The sequence below is a fragment of the Labrus mixtus genome, chromosome 8, assembly GCF_963584025.1.
Source record: "Labrus mixtus chromosome 8, fLabMix1.1, whole genome shotgun sequence".
In the NCBI taxonomy this organism is placed as follows: domain Eukaryota; kingdom Metazoa; phylum Chordata; class Actinopteri; order Labriformes; family Labridae; genus Labrus; species Labrus mixtus.
In genome coordinates this window covers 3,687,616-3,707,670 of record NC_083619.1, presented here as the reverse complement: position 1 = coordinate 3,707,670, position 20,055 = coordinate 3,687,616, and the positions used below count along the sequence as shown (strand labels likewise).

Here is a 20,055-nt window from a genome sequence, read left to right as displayed (position 1 = left end):
TGCTAGATGTACACTTTGTGGAGGTGAGAAAACATACTATATGATTTTATAAAACAGTCTGTTCAGCTCCCTCTTTTTGGTTAGATATGACCTCAATGACAAGGATTTAAAGGATACAGCATCACCACAGAGGGCTCTTTCATAATGCACAGCAATCAAATCAAAGGGCTTGTTCTGTTTACCAAACAGACCCGGAATGATCTGCTGACGCAACCCACATAAAATCATCTAAAAGCACATTCTAATCAATGAAACCAGTGCAGTTGCAAGAGGAAATATTTGACTCTGTGCAAGTTTGTGCTTCAATGTGTGTCAGGAAGTTGTGTTGTAAGTTACTTTCCATGCTCGGGTTGCAGTGTTGGTTTAAAATCCTGAAATGGAATTCAAACCCCTTAAACAACCTTTTATTAGTTAATGTGACAAGGACCTCTAATGACAATGGTCATAATAATTATGTCCCTTTGAACAAGGGGCATTATAATTAAGTGCATCGTTATTATGCAGAAAAGATAAAAAAGTTCAGAGTAGATGGAGGATGCTATCCACTCATTTTCCCGTTAATTAAACATAAATTTAAATTCAGACCTGGTTACTAGTTTGAAGTTAAGAAAACACAGGATTGCAGCAGCTGCAGGCTAACATTAGCAAAGTTAGCACCAGAAGCCTTCAGTCCTCCTTGCAGGTTGACATCCACATGCATGTGCTGCTGCTGCTCTGGTTATAAGTCTAACCTGACACATACATTTAAAACTGTTTTGTTTTTCTCTCACAGTGAAATCTGACAACAAGGACAAACAAGAGAAGGCGGACTTCATGTCCAGCAAGACCGACGCTTTTGACAAAAAAGAGAAAGACGAGCAGCAGAAGAAGGACAACGCAGCCGACAAAAATCAGAAGATCGTCAAGGATGACGACAAAATGGACAAGATGAATGCGGAGAAAAACAACAAGGCCAACGAGAAGGCGGAGAAAGTGGACAAGCCGGAGAAGACCAACAAAGACGAGAAGAAGGAAGAGGAGAAGAAGCCGGCCGAGAAGAAGGAGGAGAAGGGAGGTAAAGGCACGGCCAAGTCCCCGACAGGAAACAGTGGCAAGACCCTGCCGAGCCCTGACAGCAAGAGCAAGGTGGGTCACGCACATGCCAAACACACACACATACAGAATACAACTATCCACACAATCTACACACTTTAACAGTCACTTTGTCAGTGTCCAGTGGTTACAGAAACAGCCCAGTCACGTAAAGGTCCCAGCTCTGACCTCTACCACATCCTGTGTGTTCAGCAACAGCTTGCTGAAGTGTCCTTGAGCTAGACTCACAAACCCCACCTACACAAACACAAACACAAACTCAAAGATGCTCAGGCTGAATCTTGCAGCGATGGCACAACAACATCAGCCTTCTACGTCTGCAGACTCGTTTGTGTGAATGCATACCTGCCAACATTTAAGTGTCACAATACTTGAGGGGTGGGGGTTGAAGGGGTGCAAGACGTTCTGCCTGTAAGACGTTCTCTGCCTCCGTCTGTCCTTTAGTTCTGAAGGTGAGTATGGTCGTTCAGCCCTTCTAAGCTGGGTCACATCATTTCTTCCACTGTGCTCTATATATTAAAATCCACCCTGCACACTTTGCAAAAATGCATGGCTACTATCCAAGTGACCTCTGGTTATAAACTGAAATTTTTCAGTCCAGCTCTACTTAAATTTGCAGGCATATATATTTTCATTAGTATATATATATATAAGTCCTGTCCTTCATCCATCTTTCATCTTGACTTTCGCAATGTGCAGAGGGCGACTGAGCACCCCCCCCCCCCCTTGAATCGCGTTGTGGGGGACCAAGTGGCTGTGGTGTGTGTATATCATGATCCATAGACTAACTGGCAACGTTGGTATTTTCAGACAAGAAAACAATACATATGCTTCCATGCATGAGGATTGTTGTAATGAGGTTGTAGTTGGAAATCAAAGGAGTTATCGTGAGAAATAGAAAAATGGGACAGGGCCTTGAAATAATCGAGTGTTGGCAGGTACAATGAATGTGATTGTTTATGTGTGTATTATGTGGTGTCTGAGTTTGTCTGTCTGAGTATTTAAAGTAGTTATCTGTGTGCAAACAGTGGAATAGTCTACAAAGAGAAATCAATGAAACAAAAACAAGTCAAGGGTTTAACAAGGGTGCACAGAGGATCTGTCATGTGGACTTAAGTATGTGCAGGGGCGTGTCTAGACGTTTTTTGACTGGGGTGACCCACCTGGGGCACCGACTTAGGCAGGGGTGGCATGAAGTTTGTGGGCACCCACACGCATATGATATTATTATTTTTACCCTTTCTATCCCTACTTATAATATGTACTTATAAGTAAAACGATTTGAAAAATATAGGCCTACATCTTCTTAGCTTGATTCTTTAGGGACTCAAAAACAAAGATGTTAGTGCAAAGCCACAATTTATGTACCTAGAAATTACATGCAAACACTTGTGAGCTGTATAACTTGTAAAAATACATTTATTGGCAAGTAAGTCTATTGAAAGTTAGACAATGTTTTTGTTTGTATTTATTTACAACTGACAGTACTAACTAAAAAATGTACTACATAAAAACTACACATAAAGAAAATCACCACAAGCCTATGAAAACATCCAGAATAGTTGGATTTAGGTGTGGCACCTGGGGTAGCCAATCACATTTCAAGGAGGGTCCATGCCACCCCTCTGGACACGCCCCTGAGTATCTGGAGAGAATATTATGGTAATTATTGTATCTCCGTAGGTGTATTGTCTGTTTGCTGAGTGCCAGTCCTCTGGTATTAGACGTATTCGTTCATTCACATAAACTGAGACATGATCTCCATATCATGCCTTTAGTTTGGACTGCTACTCATTTCATCAGATTTCAAACTTTAAACTTTATGATTGACAGCTCATGGTCTGTCAAAGAGGCTAAAAATTCTGATTCTCAGATTTCAGAATTGATGTCAGATTGTTAAATGGCTGTGCTGCCGTACCACACTGTCATTGCAATCAGTGGTTTCATGTCTGCTTTTCCCTCTCCTGTCTATCTGTCCCCCTTCCCTTCCCTCTACTCCTTTTACGCTTATTTTTAATTCCATCATCACCAGCCTGAGATGGTTTCATCGAAACCAAACTCAGCCAGTTCCCGCCCATCCACCCTCTCCACCAATGGCGTGGCCACTTCAGCCAAACACTCCTCCCCTTCCACAGCCCCAGCCAATAAAAAAAGTCCTGCCCCCAAGGCGACCACACCCACCGCTGCCAAGCGGCCACCAACTGGCTCTGCCAAGGCTGCTAAGGTGAGTTTAAGACACATGAGTTGCTTCAAGTTGCATGACATCAGAGAAAGTCAAACTAATATGAAATACATTACATTTGCATCGATTGCTTGTGATTCTTCAAAGGTTTTGGCTAATCTTGAACAGTTATACTGAACCACCAGAGCCTGGCTGACCTGACTGGAGCATGACTTCAGGTTCCTCTCAATAGAGAACAAACCGTATGACATATTTTTGTAGGCCAACCCGTAAGTGGCATCGCCATGGGGTCTAACGAGAATTCGCCTATGTGATTTTTGCATTGGATTTTGGATCATTGCAGAAAATAATCTCTGTGGCAAACACACGTTTCTGAAGTGTAGGCGTTTTGTTCAGCAGGATAATCTTCACAGATGAACACCATTTTTATGATGTTTGAAGCGTTAATGCGGCCGACAGAAGTAAAAAGCTAACGTTATGCTACAAGCTAACTACACCACAGGAGACATCTCCGACTAGTGAGAGAGTTCCCGACCTCTGTGTCCGCCGTGATGACGTTTAATGTCCCTGACAACCACTGTAGTCTCATTTATCCACTAGTTAGCAACCGCCTTTTTAAAGGTGTGTAAAAACTTAAAAATTCACAAGTGGAGGTATTACCTAACATAGTTTATGTGGTCAAACAAAACGTCAACATCTCTTAAGCTTGTGTTAACCACAGACCTTATTTCAGGCGTCTAAACACAAACCCATTCAAAATCCCCATTGACTTTTAGACGTTAGACCCCATGGCGCTCAAATGCTAACTTACTTCCGGGTTTTAGGACTCATTCCTGTGGCGCTCTATGAACTTGCCCAGTAATGAAACCTCAGTTTTGACTTTGGAGAAACAAGAAGAAGAACACGTTAACCTGCTCTGTCTGACTACAGGTGGAGGACAAGTGTAAAAGACAGATTGACGAGAGGAGCACAGGCCTTTGTTAATTGCATCAAACTACCTCTCGCTGCCAATTCTTGCAACTAGCCTGCTAGCGTTATGCAACATGTTGGCCTAGCTTTTTTAGAACACACTATGAGCACATGAGAATGCAGCCAAGTAGGCACTGACGTGAGTAGATCAGCTACTAATCAATGCATGAAATGAATAGACAAGCTTTCAACAGCAAAGAAATCAGGGTCTTTTTTATGTCAGAGCATTGGATGTATTGACTCATGTGTTTAGCAAACTAACAGAAAAAGACCTTTGTATAACCTGGATGTTTGTATTTACTGCAGTGACTTTTACTAAGTCCTCCTTCCATCATTCCTTTCCTCCTATTTTCACAAGTCTGCCCCTTCTTTCTTTGCATTGCTTTCATTCTCTCCCCTACGTCTTGGTTTATGTCATTGGCACCTCATAACATGGAAAACAGGATAACTAAGCTCTTATCCACACAGGAGCGGTACATGCAAACTTACAGTATGTGTTTACATACACAAGAACTCACAAACTCAAAACCTGTCAAAACACACACCCACAGCTTTTTATCTCATCTCTCCTCTGATTTTCAGACTCCAGAAAACGGCACAGCTGAGAAACGCCCACCTGTGCAAAAGGCCACGCCCACACCTCGCCCGACGGCCAATAAGAATGGCTCCTCTGCAAACGCTGCCAGTAAAGCTGCAGGTACTTGGATAAACACACAAACACACACACACACAAACAGCTTGTTAAATAGAAAATCTTCTCTGTTAAATCTCCAGTGGCCGTCTGCCCTCTGTCCCTGATTGTGTGATATCCACACCGTTGTCAGTACAGTATCCCCACTGAGCCTTAGTTAGTTCACAACAGCGCCAGAGCAACATGACCTCTACAGCAGGAACTGAACTCGCTACAGGAGCCAGAGAAAATGACTCACATGTAGTCTGGCACCTCTGCAGGCATCAGGCTAACTGAATCGCTGCCATATGTTGCACTTTATCGGATTTAGGTGGAAGCTTTTGAAGACACCAGTCGGGTATTTTTAATCTGCGCATCACCAACAGTATCTCACCTCTCGAAGCGACAGAGCTATGACTCAGTCTGAGTGGTGTTAGTCAAACAGCCTTTATGCTTTTTGTGCATTTCAGCTCAGCATCCTCTGAGGATATTATTCATTCTGCTATTTCACAGTGATGGTCTGGAAGGTTCATATTTCATTTATTACATGAATGAACTGTATTACTTTTGGGACTGTATACCTGATGGCAGCAGTTTTTCTGGATTCGGTAATGTTACTGTTGCGGAACGCAGATGGCCTAGCGGTTAACTCCCGCCCCATGTACTGCCTTACTAGCATTTGACACATTTGCTCACTTTACTTCATCTCTGTCACTTGACCACCGCTGCTCTGTCTCTCTTGCTCGTCATTGTAGTTACAGGAATTTAAAGAAAATAGAGGGTCATTTTAAATCCAGTTATTACTGGTTTTACTAGTGTTGGGGTTGTATCAAGTCAACTTTGGTTATATTCTTTAATAATTATTTCTAATTATTAATAATATAAATAAAATATCATTAAACTATGTTTAATCTCGTTTTGGGGCACCACCCTGTACTCAGGGAAATATAACCAAAATATCACTCAAATCAGTCTCAAATTAGTTATTTAATTACTAATATTATTAATAATTAATAACTATATTTAATAAATTGAAGGCGTGAAATCCGTACACAAAGCCCTCGCACCCAGCTTATATCACAATGCAAATACACCAGTAATCACAAACAACTGCTCTCTTAAATTATAACAGAATTTATTTAAACAAAGCAACATCAATCCAAAATCAATGAACTTAATCCAACAAATAACTATTATAAACTAATCTAAGCAAACAAACATTATCAAGCACACCTTGTGAATGAGGTGTAAATGTGTGTGTGTGTGTGTGTGTGTGTGTGTGTGTGTGTGTGTGTGAGAAAGAGAGAGAGGGAGGGAAGAAGAAAAGGGGGAGATTGCTTCGTCCCACGTGGTCGCCCTTACGATGGCACACCTAACAAAGACCTAATGTGGCCTTAATGTCTAAAAGAGACCGAGTTCGGCCCTACACGATCTGTGTCTCTGAGGCGTCTGGATGGCCGCGAGTGTATAGATCTCTATGTGTGTGGGTGTGTAGCCTATGTGCGTAATGGGGAAGAAAAGAGGATAAAAAGGAGCGTAGAGGAGGAGAGAAATGCGTGCCTGAAGAGGCCGGATCACAGTCCGAATCCCGCACCACAACTCGGAGTAATTCCCTTCATTCACAGAAACAAACCAATGGCCGAATTCAAGTTAATACGACTTACACTGGCCTTTCTGATCAGAAGAGTAATACCCGGTTATAACGCTGTTACGCTAAACACATGTAGGACGCAGCGGTACGAAATGGGAACAACAAGAGTTTTAAACAGGTAAAACTCAGGACACAGCGGTCCAACAAAGATAAAAATTACAGTTTCTGCTTCAATCAATCAATTGTTAAAAACACTCTCTAAAGCTAATTCTGCCCAGACCTAATTAAGCCTCACTTGTGAATCGTTTTGCCTGCGATCGGTGAAGGAAAAAGGAGTCCGGCGATAAAACAGATCTTCTGTCTGTCCTGGTGCAGAGGCGTCTGATGGCGGCGAGGGTCCCTTACGGCAAGAGCGGCTTCGATGGTTCTCCGTCGAGGGGAAAGATGTCCGTTGATGTCCTTTCGTTACAGGACGGAATAAGACCGTTATCTTTCTGATAAACTGTTATAGCCTAACGCTCTCCGAGAAACTGAGATGCGTTCACTGGACAATCCGAGCTCGGAATTTGGAACACTGCCGGCCGCGGATTACCTGCGCGCCAAAACTTAAAACAAAGGAAGATTGTTGCAGGAAACAGGAGGTGAGCTTTGGTCTCCGAGCACTTCGAGTCAGCAAGTCAGTAAGAGAGAGAACAAGGGGAGTCTCAGAGTTTTATCACCTGGCCGCCTTCCTGTGGGGTCTCCCTCAGGTTCCGGTCCCCCCTTTACGTCACACGTAGGTGTGAAGTACCGCAGGGAATTCTGGGATAAAGAGTCCTTTTGGGCCTCTTGGTGATCTTAAAGGCCCAAGTCCATGGTTTGACTGTCCTAAGCCTGCGTGGCCCAACACTAGACTGCTAGCTAATTTTACAAAAGCAATGTTAGAGCATTACTATACATGCTACACAATGTGACATACTGACTGGTTTGTTTAGCCTTTTTTTTGTTTTTTAAAACAGCAATTGCAATTTGTTTCTTGCTCAGGTATGGCACCCATCAACCATGCGTTCTTTAGTCTAATCATGTGGCACTAGACTAGACCTGTACTGTATTTAACACTAAAATGGTCGACCCTGGTACTTAAATGAGGGATTCCAAATTTGACGTGTCAATCAAGCGTTTCTAAACTCATTGTTTCCTTCCTACAGCAAATAAGAATGAGAAGAATGAGAGTAAGACAGGAGAGGCCAAGAAACCCAAGACTGCAGGTAAGGACCTAAGATGAAAGAAAGACAGTGAGTAAAAACACAACTTTACTGACAGATTGTGTCGACGTTGGGTCGTTGTAATTCTTAATGGCTCTTATATAAAATGAAGGTTATGGACAGACATCTATACCCAGGTTTAGAAGCTGTTTGAAGCACATCTGGGAAGACAATTTAAAGGCCTTGAGAATAGAAAATCTGAAATTTGTCTTTGAGAACATTATATATGTATTGAATAAAAGTTGCTTTAAACATGTGAAAAGACTGAGAACTATGTTCAGCTGAAGTATGGATTCAGACCGTTAGAACGCTTTTGCAGCTACCAGACCAATTTCCAGGCTTGGTCGGCACTGGGACTTGAACATGCTGAGCTGCTGGCGCCTGATTGTTGATACAAAAGCACTTAGAGCTTTACCATCCTCAGTTCTCCTGAGCTACTGCATTGCAATCTGCAGTTTTGCTAGCGAGCTATGCCTTCATTCCCGCGTGCTTCTTTACTGGATGACAACATGACAACAAGAACGGCTCGGTTTGTTTACTCAAATTCCGAGGTTGAGGAGGTCAGTGTCCTCAGGTTCCGAATCTGATTCTGGCTCTGGGGGCTCAAACATGCACTGTAGGGCTGGACAGGACAAATAAGGCATCCAGATGAACCCATAATTGTCAAGTTGTAGCAAATTTTGAAAGTTGAGAGAGGGGCTTGTTTCCTTTGAGTAGGCATGGTTTCAGTGTCCCGCTGCACCCCTAGAGCAGGTTGTGAGGCCATGATGATCATGATTTTGAAACTTTTAAATACTTTTTTTTTAAGTCCACAAAAGATGATGACTGCAGCTAATACCACCATGATTTTTGCACCACTTGAAACCATTACCTGCCCAGTCTTCAGGTCTGCGTCAAATATTTTTACACTGATAATTTTCCAGAGAAAACATGCCCTCCAAGTGTTGTATGCAGCCAAGTGCATTTTGCCCTTGTCATGTGACTGATTGCCAAGAAGAGCTGTCAACACCTCCTCTCTCCACTGCGAGACCTCATGCTGACAAGAGTTCAGTTCCACCCCCATATAGATGATGAGTCGTGAAGGAAGAGATGTGAGGAGTCCAGTTTATTATAAAACTCCAAGAGATGAGATGTCCGCTTCATTGTCTGTATGAGGGCCTCCTCTTAGGAGTGAACCAGCAGGAGTAGGTCATATAATCCCTGACCGGCATATTGTTTCCAGACCTGTTTATACCATAGACTGTATATAAATATGGACAACACCCCTCAACCTTATCACATTATACTAAAGTGAAGCCAAAATACCCCTGTGATCCAGCGACTGTACAGTAGGCACTCACGTTTATGGAAGTTCAAGTAGTATTCCAGCTGTCAATCATGGCATTTAAGACCTTTTTAAAGGATGTAATAACTAAAAAAAATTGTATAAACACAAACAAGCATGTCAATAATTTAATTACAAAACTGTTTTGAGAAGAAATATATTGGGCATGCATTTTGATTTCATAGAATACTTCATGCTCCTCTTCTTTCCCCTCAGTAGACAGAGTTAGTTTACTTCTTACAGATATTTTATAATATGGTCACATGTCACAAGAACCAATATGTCTTGATATATTTATTTAATATTCATCACACTTTGTAAACCAAGCCGATGTTGTTTTATCATCACTTTACTTTTGAGCTTTTAGATTTCAAACAGTACAGCGAAACCAAAACAAATCTTTTTCTTCCTTTTTTTTTAAAATTACTTCCTGTGTAGCTCGTCCTCGCCCTGTCTCCTCCACCACTCCTGCTTCTCAGGCTGCTTCAACCAACGGGGACGCCGCTCACCGCCGTAGGGTCATCACCAAACCCCCTGTGCCCAAGCAGACCCCGATGGAGAAGAAGCCACCAGTGCCCCGTGCTCCCCGAACCCCCCGACCCATCAACGCCCCAACACCTGACCTGAAGAACGTCCGCTCCAAGATAGGATCCATCGACAACATAAAGTACCAGCCGGGTGGAGGAAAGGTAAGACACAGCCGTCAGTATGGAAAAAGGTCTGTGAATAACCTTCCTTAAGTGCTGCAGAGGGATTTTCTTGTTTTAGCACTATAACAGACATGTTTCATAACAGGGATCTGTGTGTCAATGACGCTCATCTTTTGTCTGTTTTTTAACTGTATAAGGAGACTCTAGTCAGCAGGGTTGTTCTTATACAGTATTCCACAGAAGCGTAGATTAACATCAGGCTTCAAGATAAATAAAGGTTTTATTTTACTTTTTTTTTTTGCCAGTCCACATGACCCCCACATTTGAACAGATGCAGCACTATCTTAAGTTAGTGTTTGTATGACTGCAGGTCTTATAAAAGAACATGAGATCTGGATTGAGATGGAGAGAAGAGGAGTTATCACATCAGAAATGAACAAATACGATTTTGAGATTTTGAAGTATTTAAGATCAGTAGGAAACATTACACTGCCTTACCAAAATTCAGGAAGTAAACACACACAGCACCCTGGAGACATCACATATGAGTCAGTAAAACCTCCTCTGCAGACTGCAGACATTGTTTTTTGGAGGTCATTAACATTGCATACTAATGAAGGCGATGGAAACTATCTGTGTTTCTATTTCGGTCTTCCTGTCTCCATACTCTCTCTCTCTCGTTATTTAACGGATTCTTACATTCACCTTTGTCAGTCTATGAAGTCAGCATGTAACATCGTCCTTTAGTCATCGCTTCCTGATGATGAGAAACAGTTTCTCACACTTCCCACCATCCTGAAAGATCCACCTTTCTTACAGAGTCTCAGAGTCCCCTGTGCACCAACAGTGACTCCCTGAACACAGTGTAATCTGTTCAGGAGTATGCACACTGCTACCTTAAAACACTTTGGATGAATGTGCAAAGCATGTCATGCATTGACTTGGCCTGTGTGTTTGTATACCTAATGTTTGTGACAGGGTGTCTCTGGTGGACATTTGTGCCGTTGTTTTGGAACATCAGCTGTTCTCCATCTGTCCTGCTGCTTGATATGATTTTATCTGTCAGGTTTATCAGGTTTCCACCTCCACTGAGTTCTCTTTCATTAAACAATAGTTGTGCAACATGGAGCTTTCTGCTCTCATGCTTACTTAATATAAGCCAAAAGAACAATTTCTGTTTAAATAATTAAAGATGTTGTTCTTTTTTTCATATTGTCTAGATGTCTAGATAGATACCATTCTCATTTAAGGGCATTTACTAAAAAACCTGAGCTGAGTTGAGTTTAATTACTTACAACAACACCTTTTAACTTCCTGATTAAACCTTATCTTGTTCATTTTCATATTTAAGTGTTGAAGAGTTAACCTATGAGAGTTCAGATATCAGTCTTCTCTTCTTTCATTCAGAATGACACAAATAATAACCAACACTAAAAAAGCTGCAGGTCTTTGTCCTCATCAAAGGTATTTATGTGTCTTAAAGTCTTTATATATGATTTTTCACATTTAAATATAATATAAATCAAGTATATCCTCTGAAAATAACTCTGTGAGTCATGACTGTCTACAATGGGTGTAACACCCGAGTCCCACTGTCTGTGATGTTTTCAGAGTTTTCAGAGTCCTATCTTCACTTTGTTTACATCGTCGGGACGGCCGGCTGACTCCTCCCCTCGTGTATAAAAGTTGTTTAATTGAGGGACTAGAGAAAAGAAGAAAAACATACTGTACTCACTGCTTAACTGTGTTTCTAGATCACGCTCATTTCAGGTAAATTTACATGCAGTGTGAAGATACGAGCATAATAAAGATCGCTAGCATTAGCATGCTAACACAACAATGCAGCGCAAGTTGTTTTGGTTTCATGCTGGTGCTGAAGGGCGACATCTGGTGGATCAAAAAATCACATATAAAGCCTTTAAAGAATCATGCTAAAGTGTTTTTTTCTGTTATTTTATGCTAATGCTAAGTCTAGCTTCATATTTAGCAATCAAACAGAAAACTGCAAAAAAATAATGTTTGTCCAAAATATAAAAAGTGTTTTAAACGTTTTCAACAAGTCACAATCACATCATCTTATAATGACATGTTGGTTTTAACTGAATCTTTCATTTTTGTTGGATCTGTTCTCCTCCGCATTGTCTATTGTTGATTCCTATGTGGTGTAAAGAAACATTTTCTTATGCATAGGTCATGTCTGCGTTTAAGTTTGGGTCTGTATTTTTCTTTCTTTTCTGCTATTAAATGTTGACACATACATTCATTAGAGGTTTAAGTAATATCTTCCAGACGCATCGATCCTTATCACATTAAAGGAGAGCTATTATACTCACTCACACCGTTAAGTATGTCAATCTGGCACACCTATAGAGTAGTGTTGTGAGATGTGTAGCTCATTGACCTTATTATCTGACCTCAGTTAAATCGCTACTTTCAGCCTCTGCCTGAAACGCTTCATTTCAGCTGCTGTCCCTTTAAGTGCCCACTTTCCTCTGATTAGCCAGCTCTGTTTTCAGTCGCAGGGAAATTTGAGTGAGCTTCAAGGTGGGTGTGTCCTTGAATGAGCTGCTGGGGTGTAAACATGCTACAACTGTTTCTCCATGCTTTGCTCTGATACTTCGGGTTCTGGCCAAGTCTCACAAAGTTCTCGTAACATCTCGTTGGGGGCAGCAGGAAACCACACCCAGTGACCACACCACCACACTAACAACTGTGTATCTTGTGTTTAAAACAATATGGCCGACGTTTAGTATGGACATCCAGCATTGTAACATTATGTGTACAGTAAATATTTAAATATGGATCAGCATAATAGATCTCCTTTAACCTTCCTCTGGCTGTTATTCAGTAGGTGGCAGATGGTAAACAGGGTTTACAAACCATTAAAGATATCTATCACCCCTCTGTTTACGCTGGATAATCACTCTTCATGCTCATTTTTTAAGCAGCACCTTATTTCAAACTCACGGCGATTGCTCTCTTCCTCATCCTCTATCATTTAGACACAGACACTTGGCACATTACAGTGAGATTGCTGAAGAGAAGCAGCTGTTGTTGCAGCTACTCTTTCTGTGAGATTGGCCTAACCGCACTGTATTTATCAGTAGCGGGGTTTGTTCCTGCTGTGTTGTTTCTCCCTCATTTCAAAGCCATGCTGCTGCTCTTTGTGTAATCAGTCTGAAGAGTGAAGCCACTTTGCGACACACAAACACATTCCTGCTCTGCATCACAATATCTGCCGCTGACTCATCCAGAGAGGGAGCAGATACTGGTTAGTTTATTAGATTTATTAATATTTTCCTTTCGACTGGAGCTTTTTGGGTCTTCATCCGTTTTATTTATAGGACTGGTGTTATATGTCTGAACGAGACAAACTCAAGTGCTGTGACTTTGTTGTTTCTGATTGGGTTATGTTCCTTTAACTCCTCTTTGTGCTCTTATTTGATTGGCTTTTGTCACTCAAACAGTAAATGTGTATTCAATTGTTATTAATTTACTTTTATACCTTGTCATGTTTCTCAAAGTACTCCATCTGCTCCAGACCACTATTGCTTATTATCATCAATTGGATCCAGTGAATCTGATTGGCCCCTCTACAAGCACATGTCACATACTTGTTTATTAATGCTATCATTTGATTGGCCTGTGGTTAAGTCTTTCATGTAGAGGTTGTTCATTTAATAACATGTTTGTTTATTGATCTTGATTATAAAGCTTGATTCAGTTTGTGATTTTTCATTCAGTTCAGTGCTTCCCTTTTGATTGGCTGCACTAACCCATCCACTCGTCTGATTGGTCTAGCTGCTGACCAGGACACTCAGCTCCCTCCACTTAACCAGTGTCCCCTGTTACCTCCCATCCCCCTACTTTTGCCCCCTGCTATGTTTGTATTGACCAATGGGTGCTTGTCCCCCCTACAGGTGTCCTCCACCCCGAACAACAAGACATCAGACCCCTCCAACCCAGCCGCCAAGGCCAGAGTGAGTCCCTACCACCTTGCACCCTCACACACAAGGACATCCTCCCACCTTCTCTCTGCATACACTGACATACACAGCCCACTCTACATCTTCTCAGGACACACCACACCCTCCTGTTTCTTTCTTTAACACTACACCAATCAAAAGGTAACACTGTAGTTTGCAATTTATATCAAGATTGTTTGACCTTAAAAATACTTTTCATCACTCCATTTGTGTGGGTTTTATTTAAATGAGCATCTTGAGAGCAATGATCACTGTGGCCACAAGAATTTAATTTATAGACCTTTTTAATAATAACCTTTGAGAGGTGTTTAACCAAAGCTCAAAGAAAATATGGTGAAAATACCACGGAGGCACAGAAATATAGAACAAAAAGTGAAGAAAACAAAGTGCTTCTAATGTTGATGTGATTTTAAAGGTCCAATCTCTAAGATGTGTAGTGAGTGAAATGATAAAGTGACCTTACTATATGATCAGACATACTTCACTGATAATGCAGCATCCTTCTAACTTTAGATTCTGGTCCTGAATGCTCAGGATTTGTTTGGACCAGAGACCAGAGAGGCTAGATGGTGTTAGGCACCCCAACATTGCCGTTTTGGACGCCCCTCGGTTTGTCAGATATGAGAGCAGTTATCAGGTCAAACCAACAGGTGTTGCAGCGATGGAAGCAGGCAAGAGAAGTGGTTCAGATAGAAGTGATTGTACCCGACCTAAAAAGCCTCTGCATGTTTCTAATAAGCTCCACGAGCAGAAACGTGCTCAAACTAGGATCAATATTGGAGATGTTTTTGAAAAATGGAGAGAGGTTAGAACACAGAAAGGTTTACAGTCCCATGCAGAGCTGGATAAACACTGAAGCTTCAGTGTTCACCACATGGTGACCTGAGTGAGCATCGACTCTAGAGAGGAGGGGGGGGGGGGCAGCTCTCTACAATGTTTAGAATTTAGACTGCAGTACCCATTTTAAACACTAGGTGTCAGAGTTACATATGGCTCCTTTAAGGCGAGCCTATTGGACAGTAGAGAGGTTTGTTTTAGTGTGGTTAATCTAAAAACCAAAATTTTCTGTCATTTACATATAATTTTCCAAATAATAAAATGAAATGAGCCACAGATATTTACAAAGCATCAAGCAGAATACTTAACTTTACCAAAGTCACCATCTACCCTATTCTAAATATCCGTACTTTTCAGAGGACATCCTGCTGGAACTGAGGAGTCACTTTACACCAACATGATAATATTTAAGCCAAATTTCATTCCCATGTTTTTACTATCAATAAACACATTTTACCACCACTAATAACACTATTCAACTAAAAGCATGGCCTCTCCTTGTCTTTGGCACCTGATTTTGGGCTCTTGCTCTCGTCATGCAAATCCTCACAACTACGGCATGACGAGTGTTGTACGTCTTGAAAGCCACACATTTTCTTCTCATGTGTGTATCATTACATTTCTATGATGACAAGTCTGTAGTGTGAAAACATCAAAGATTACAGACACTGTCCACATGGATACAAAAGGAATCTTGAGAAGAAACTCAGACGTGAATGACCTTGAGAAGTCTTTGCATAGGAATTTAAGTCTGGATGTATTTCCCAAAAAAACTGTCACATTAGCCAATTTCTGTAGTCGTAGTAAAATGGGAAGATATGCTCAGCCTCCCGCAGCTTCCCTTTTAACATGTCAGCATGAGAGCTGCTCCTCACAGAAATGAAGGCGGCATGATGAAGCAAAGACATGCAGCCTCCACAGGTATACTTAACTCAATAAGGATGTTTACAATGTGAGATTAGAAAGAAAAGGAAACCGTAGGTTCTGTGCATGCATGTGGGTGTGTGCGTGTGCGTGTGTGTGTGCTCAGTGAGTCATCCTTTGCCGGTGCCACCTGCGTCATTCCACCATTTTCATCCTAACAAAAGAGAGACCAAGACGGCGACGGGGGTGGGGGGGGGTGAAGACACCTTAGAGTTTTTTTGCTCTCACAACATGATGATAAAAAAAAATTAAGTGAGATATTAAAGCAGTCGTTATCGGAGATGGGGATTCAAATTGTCCACATGTGCATGATAGGTCGATAGTTTCAATGACGCATGCTGCCCGTCACCATGCATTACCTTGATTGGATGTCTGCTAAAAAAAAAAGAATGCTAATGCTAATGCTAGTTGTACAGTGACTGACTGAAGTGAACTAAGACTGATGAGACAAAAGCACTTCATAGATTGCCGTTTCATAACATCGCTGAGACAGAATTACACCTATGCACTCACACATAGCATCCTTACAGGTAAAGAGGTACGACGTGTGAACACACAGCGGGAGGTCCACACACACACACACACACACAGGGGAGGGGGGGGATCTAGTTGAAACAATATTCAAAGGGCAAGGAGGAAGAAAAGTGTTTTCTGCAGAATATGGGTGTGCTCCAGGTCTCTGTCTCTGTAACTGCAAGAAGCAAATGTTAAGGAGACAAGGTGAGGGTGTCAGCCTCTGTCTCCTTGTTAGTCTGCCTCATGTCCAGTCTCTGCAATCAAACTGATGAACTGCAGGGAGCAAGCACTCAAATCATTACTTTACACAGACTTGTATCTTGGGACTAGCCAAGATATGAATCTTTACACAGATAATTTAAAAAAAACCTGCTCAGAAACCCAACAGGCACCAATTCACATGAATCCTCATTACAGTGACAAGGCTGAACTGCAAGTCATTTTAATCCTACTTTGTCACTTGATTTGCACTTTGTGATTTTGGTATATGTAGTTCATCAGATGACTTTATTCATGAAGTCACTGATTGATGTCGTGTGGTTTGTGTTTATCCTTTTCTCGCTCTTTTTTAATTTTTAATTTTATTGAGTTTTTAACTTGAACAGTACAAATAGCTGCATGATGTACAGAATACAAAGTATAAAGCCAACCCATCCCTACCCAAACCCTCTTTATCTCCCCGATCCACCACCCAAAACCAACCTCAGTCCCACACCAACGCAATGCTTTTAACAACAATGATAGCATAATGTCCTGTCTACATTTACACATATATTTATTAGGGCTGGGCAACGATTCAAAGTTTTAATCGTGTTAATCGCATGAGTTCCTGTGATTAATCACGATTAATCGCATTGTTATACGCAAAATCCAATAATGAATTCAAAAGTAGTGTATAGCGCACTTTTATTGTAAATGTACTTCTCAACTTAAACAATTGAATCAAAGCAAATAAATACAAAACTAAAGCTTATTGCATCGGTTGCAGTCTGGACGCAGAGTGGTGTGGGTCTCCTCTCTGCTCTCTGACTGCAGCTGGGTCTGCTGCGCGAGGCTAGACATCGGCCCTTTTTCAAACCAACCCCTACACCCTCCCCCTCCGTGACGGAGTGCACTCCATCAGAAGTCACACTCTCAGCTGAATGAAGTCCCCTTCATCAAGGTGTAGGGTAGAAATACAGCAGCAAGCTTTGGGACGAACTTCTCTCTCTCAGGTGGAAACAGGAACTGTGTGTTACCATGGTTACTAAGCGGTATCTTGCGGGAACAGCTTTTTTTTTGTAGCTAATGCATTCTGTAAAAATATTTATGTAGCCTAGATTCTTCTACTTTAGTTATATTAGTGTAGACTTATAACAAAACTATTCGATTGAGCCTACATTGTTTATTGTAATTTATAATTTAAGTTAATTTCTTGTAATTTTTAGATCAGGGTGTCCTAAATTAATGCAAAGACAAGGATAATATTGTTGAACATCAGAGCAGCAAAAAGTGTTGAATTGAGATTTCACAAATACATCAAAAGTAGAAAAATAAATATTAACAGCGAAAAGTTGTCTGCAACATGATTTAATATTCTTTTGTTTTTGCGACAGTCCCTGTAAATATAAAACACTTTAAATAAATATATTTGATCCTCAATACACATTTGAAGTTGTTAAAGTCTGTATGATGATATTAAATGTCTATCTTAGTTGGAGCAGTGTTTCAACTCACAGGTTGCTGTCTCCATGACGACCGGACACAATAGGTGTTGCACGTGATTCGAAAGTCGTCATCGGTGCACACTCGCTGTTGGAGGGTTTTATAACCCACTACCACTCCCCGCTAGTTGGTTTGGGACGGACTTAATATGGCGGACCCTCCGCGGGGACGCGCAAACGGACGGGTAGTGGGTAGGGAGAGGGTGTAGTGGCCGGTTTGAAAAAGGGCCCCTGTGAGTGCTTTTGGAAGGGGGAGGGGCTCACGGCAGCACCCGCTGCTCGTTGAGGACAGTAACTGCAGAGCAATACGTGCTTTCACGTCAGTTTCTTACACCAAAAAAGTCTCCAATAACACCAGAAAAAGTCGCTAGATTTGTCGCTAGTAGCTGTTGACAAAAAAAGTCGCCAAGGGGGTTTGGAAAGTCGCCAGATTTAGCGAGAAAGTTGGCAACACTGTTTCCTGTGAGCGCCGCAGCAGACATGCGCAGCAGTAAGCAACATACGAGGCTCGCTCACGATGGAATTTAACAAAATAAAAGCCAGTGAGCAACAGACTTTTACAATAAGAAAATAAATAAGAAAAACTGCGTTAATGCGAGATAAAATAATTGTCGGCGATAATTAATTAATGAGTTAACGCGAAAATAACGCGTTAACGTGCCCAGCCCTAATATATATATATTTTACATATTTTTGTTGATTTTAAATTGTTACTATTTTCACTTTTTAGAATTCCTTTAAAATAATTGTATGTATTTTACAGTTCTTTTAAAAGGGATTTTATATTTTAAAGTGATTTTCTTTTCTTGCCTTGTTTATTATTCTATGACCTGCTTGTTTTTATATTTGCTGTCCTTGTAAAGCACTTTGTAACTTGTTTTTGAAAAGTGCTCTATAAATAAAGATTATTATTATATACATACATTTATCCACATACAGTTAGTGAACACAAATAATCCAGGCATTTGCAGCTGCTCCTATTAAACCCCCATAATCATAAAGAGTGATATATGTCATTCCAATTTGTTATCCCAGTAACAGTAGTGAAATAGGCGATGAATGGAAACCACGTTTTTACTGAACCCAGCCTTTTTCCTTTCCTCGCTCTTTTAGTGTCGTTTTGTGTCAAAACGTTCATCCTGCCCTGGACAAAGTTGATCTTTTTTAAAGTCTTTCAAACTTAGATTTTGTAACATTTTAAAGAGTGTCCGGCTTTCCTGGCCAATCCCTCCACCTCCCATTGTGCTTAAAGTTTGTGCATCGCTCATCATTCATTAGAACTGTAGGACTGGTGGCAGGGCAGAACAACATGCTGTTTGTCATGGCGGCGTCCACCTGGAACATCTTCTGTCTTCCGTCTCATCCTCCAGTAACCATCACGTTGCAGTTGCTTTTCTCTGAGTAGAACAGCATGAGTTAACACCAAATCACTGACCTGTAACGTTGTAGTACTGTGTTGCATGTGCTCTGTCTCCTCCTCCGGTGTTCGTCCTGTTGCTTTGATCAGTTTGGTGATTGCTGTTTATGGAAGCGCTCTGTTGTTAATCAGTCAGTTTCCTCATCTTTTTGGTACTCCTGCATTCTTTTTTTTTGTATAAAAACTCACAAACTTTTTCCAGAAGAATCTCGTCTGTTGCATATTATATATATTATATCCATATAAGCCATTAAACAATGCCATGTATTTGACCAAGTAATGACATAATGCAGACAATCACTGACCTGGTGTGAAGAGGAATCGTTTGATTTGAATGACAGAATCTCTTCCATACTTGCAGAGCAGGGCTACTTCCTGTTTCCTGTTTACCTGAAGCCGCCAGCTGATCTGCTCTTCTCTGCTGCTCTTGTCTGTCTGCTTGTCATTATTTTTGTTTTTATTTTCCTTCTTTTTTTTTCCTCCTTTCATTTCCCTCTCTTATCTCCTCACTTCCTTGCTTGTCTCTGTGTGTTTTCGTTGTGTGTCTGCCTGCTTGTCTTTAGGTTCAGGTAGTGCACAAAAAGCTGGACTTCAGCCATGTCACGTCTCGCTGTGGCTCCAAGGACAATATCAAACATGTCCCTGGAGGTGGCAAAGTAAGTACTGCTGGAGCTGGAGGCAGACTCTGCTAGGGTGGTTGCATATCAAAATTTCATGCAAATTCAGCTTAAAGACATATTTTGTTTTAAAGGGGGGTGAATAAGGGGCGTGTGGATGCATGATAAAACCTCTAACATCAGGCTTTATTCACATCCAAAGTTGTTAAGCTTTCAACATTATAAACACACACAGCCCTCGTTTAAGAAATCACGAGGGGGCAGAATGTTTCCTTGAATATCAAACATGTCCATCACAAGGTTTATCTAACTAAGACAGAACCCTGTGATGAG

At 41.3% G+C, this 20,055-nt stretch overlaps 2 protein-coding genes across 6 annotated transcripts in view; one reads left to right on the top strand and one right to left on the bottom strand.

Annotated features, from left to right (window-relative positions):
* The window catches only part of klhl20 (kelch-like family member 20), a 147,159-nt gene extending 138,489 nt beyond the window's left edge, over positions 1 to 8,670 (bottom strand). The window contains exon 1 of the mRNA XM_061043897.1: positions 8,661 to 8,670. The gene's annotated coding sequence lies outside the window, so the exon portion shown is untranslated. The remainder of the gene's footprint in view (positions 1 to 8,660) is intronic.
* The window catches only part of LOC132978644 (microtubule-associated protein 4-like), a 99,588-nt gene that overhangs the window by 73,463 nt on the left and 6,070 nt on the right, over positions 1 to 20,055 (top strand). For 3 of the 5 annotated variants that reach the window (XM_061043890.1, XM_061043894.1, XM_061043893.1), the window contains 7 exons: positions 773 to 1,125; positions 3,125 to 3,316; positions 4,826 to 4,940; positions 7,692 to 7,751; positions 9,511 to 9,761; positions 13,643 to 13,702; positions 19,669 to 19,761. In XM_061043890.1, the coding sequence (XP_060899873.1) occupies positions 773 to 1,125; positions 3,125 to 3,316; positions 4,826 to 4,940; positions 7,692 to 7,751; positions 9,511 to 9,761; positions 13,643 to 13,702; positions 19,669 to 19,761 (1,124 nt within the window). The remainder of the gene's footprint in view (positions 1 to 772; positions 1,126 to 3,124; positions 3,317 to 4,825; positions 4,941 to 7,691; positions 7,752 to 9,510; positions 9,762 to 13,642; positions 13,703 to 19,668; positions 19,762 to 20,055) is intronic. The other 2 variants (XM_061043892.1, XM_061043891.1) reach the window with 2 other exon arrangements.